Source organism: Talpa europaea (assembly GCF_964194135.1).
Source record: "Talpa europaea genome assembly, chromosome: 1".
NCBI classification, from domain to species: domain Eukaryota; kingdom Metazoa; phylum Chordata; class Mammalia; order Eulipotyphla; family Talpidae; genus Talpa; species Talpa europaea.
Genome location: NC_140073.1, coordinates 106,805,195 through 106,808,032, shown reverse-complemented (window position 1 = coordinate 106,808,032; position 2,838 = coordinate 106,805,195). Strand labels below are relative to the sequence as shown.

The window sequence follows — 2,838 nt, the reverse complement described above, 5'->3', positions numbered from 1 at the left end:
ATACATTCCACCTACTGACTAGGTTTACTCCTTGGATGAGCAAGCAGAGCTGTCTTCCAAACACATAGAATATCTGAGTCTCAGGTTTAAATTTCCATTTTTTTAACTGCAGCCTCCTGCCAATACTAAGTTCATCTCTTGGAGGAACCAAAGATACTGTACACATTATATGGTAATATATGTAAAAATTCAATGTAACAGCACATACAATATTAATAGTCACATCTAGCAAGTCTTCCTGACTGTGCATTTCTGAATTGTTTTTGAAAAAGTTATTTACTTATTTTTTGCAGAGATGATATGAAGACATTACTGTTACAGTTTCCCAGAACCAGATTTTTTTTCTCTCAGATACATAGTATGTGAATCCTAGCAGTTGTTAGGAAGTTGCTTTTTGAGATCAATAGCAATGCCTTAGGACCTGAGGATGAGACCTGGTCCTTCTAACTCATGTATTGTTTCTATAACCAGAGTCTAACATTTGCAATTCCAAGAAAGGAACTAAGAACGGAAAGGAAAAAACTTTTTACAAAACCCCTCACCAGTTCATCTCGCCTGGTGACACCTGTAAAATATCAACACCCCAGGCCCCATTTCTTAAAAAAAGCAAAGAAATGTATTTACATCAGTAAAAATCTTAGCATTTGAGATGTTTCTTGCTTGACATGTCATTCCAAATTCTGTGCATTTCTTCTGGAGAGATCTGATGCACGGTGATAACTCGACGAAACCTACACAAACTGTAGGCCATTTTCCAGTGATTGAAGCCACTGTTCTGGAAGGGATGTATGCCCAGCTTTCGAAGACACAGTCCCACATACACATCTTCAAGGTGAAGAAGCCTTGTATGGAGTGAGGTCTTGTAAATGAGTTCGGCCACATCGCCTGAAAAGATATAGCCAGTCCCCGAGCAGAAGGGTGGGTAGTTACTGTCAGGATACATGTCCCGGGGCATATACCACTTACTGCGCACGTCCCGAATAGGCCCTCCATTGATGACATAGCCAGTGAAATACCTTCTTCTTGGCTTGGTGGAAGGTTTTAGTAGTTTATAAATAAGGTTGTCCATGTTTACAAAAATGTCAGTGTCTGTTTTCATGACATACTTGGCTTTTGAACAAAAAGTGGCCACCCATCTCATCCCCATTAAAGTTTTGAGGGTAAGGTTATGGTAGGAGTCAATAAAGTCCTCCACGATAATGTCATGGAAGATTTGGCTCTCTTGCTCCACCATATGGTTCAGAACAGGATCAGAGTTCTTGCCCAGGAGGAAGAGAGTTGCGATCTTAATCCCTTTAAAGTTGTTCTCATCTCCCCAAGTCTCTCGAATTGCCTGGCGGGCATCAAATTCTTTGTGGGTAGTGCTGATGAGGATAACAAGGAAAGGAATATTTTTCTCACATTTCTTGGGTTCATTAATAAGAAATTCAAAAGAATGTGGGTTTATAGGCCGAGTTCTTATGTTGCCAAAGGTGAAGTTTTTCCTAGCAACTATTAGGTGGCTGAAGGGCTTGGAGCCAGTGTAGGAGGAAGTAGGACGAGTTATACTCAAGTACCAGAGAGCACTGGCCCAGCACACAACTGTCAAAACATATAAGCAGGAGACTTTTGAAGCCATTGTCTTGAGAGCACGTCTACTCCAAATACTGAAGAATAGGCCTTGTTGGCATTAGCTTTTTTTCATCTTGCAGAGGCAGCATATTACACATAAATCTTAAAGTTCAACACAGAAGCGTGAGTGTGGGATTGTCCATGGTCTCAGTGGCACTCTGGCATCTCTGCATTCACTTTCCTTTCTTCCAAACCTGATGGAAGGCTCCAGGCCTCACAAATCTTCCTCTTAATTCTGCAAAATCAATAAAGTACAGTTGTCGTTCAGAATTATTTAGTCATTTCACATCTTCAAACAACATAAGAAGGGCATAAGAATTACCCACAATGACTAAAATAAACACAATTATCTGTTTCCATCAGTACGGAAAACTTCCTGACACAACCGTCTTCCCATTTCTTCCCTTGATAGAAATTGTTTATGTATAGTCATACCCAATCAACAAGCATATAGATTATAAACTCTAGAAGAATATGAAGTAAACTCAACAATTTAGTAATTCAAAAAGATTCCATCTTTTCACAAAAGGCCTTCTTTGCAGTTAATATTTTCTGACCCCAAAGTCCTCATTCAAGTAGGAGAGTCTCACAAACGACCTCATAATTCTTTTCCATGTTTTCCAAGTCTGGGTTTTTGTTTTCTTGACTCTGATGAAGTGATCAGTTCTCAGCATCTCTTGGCTTTTTCTAGCCCTATATTTGAAAATGTGTCAATCACCATGAGAAAATCTACTAACATGGTCTCTCTTGGATTTGACTTACAAGTAATTCCCAAATTTTTCTCATTTCCCCCTTCCTGTTGCTCTCACAAATGCTAGTTCCTAATTCTCAGTCTTCTGTGAGGCTTCATCTGGAGGATAATTTTATCCCTCACATCTGGAGGCCATTGCCCAAGTGTCCTTTCTGACGGCTGGCAGCATTCATGTTGGAGTTGATCTACATGGTATCACTTTTTGTGACTTTCGGCAACTCATCTTTATGTTCCTTTGATGAAATTATTCTGGCCCTTGTTAATTCTCTTGACTTAGTTACACTTGCCTGTATACGCAGGGGTATGATATAAAAGATGACTAAGACTGGGGACCACAAATTCAATGAAGGCAACGGGGCGCATTAATTGGTGTTCATATAAGAAAATTTGTCCTTCAGAACTCTAAGCCCTTCTAGAACATCAATTGCTATCATGCCATCTAAAAATATATGCCAGGTTACAAAGTTCATTCGTGT

At 39.6% G+C, this 2,838-nt stretch overlaps 1 protein-coding gene across 1 annotated transcript; it reads right to left on the bottom strand.

Moving 5' to 3' along the window:
* Positions 1-637: 637 nt before the first annotated feature.
* Positions 638-1,618, bottom strand: B3GALT1 (beta-1,3-galactosyltransferase 1; the record flags this gene model as incomplete). The annotated part of the gene is made up of 1 exon (XM_084229631.1): positions 638-1,618. One exon carries the CDS (start codon positions 1,616-1,618, stop codon positions 638-640), a length of 981 nt encoding a protein of 326 aa, XP_084085757.1.
* Between the last annotated feature and the right edge of the window lie 1,220 nt (positions 1,619-2,838).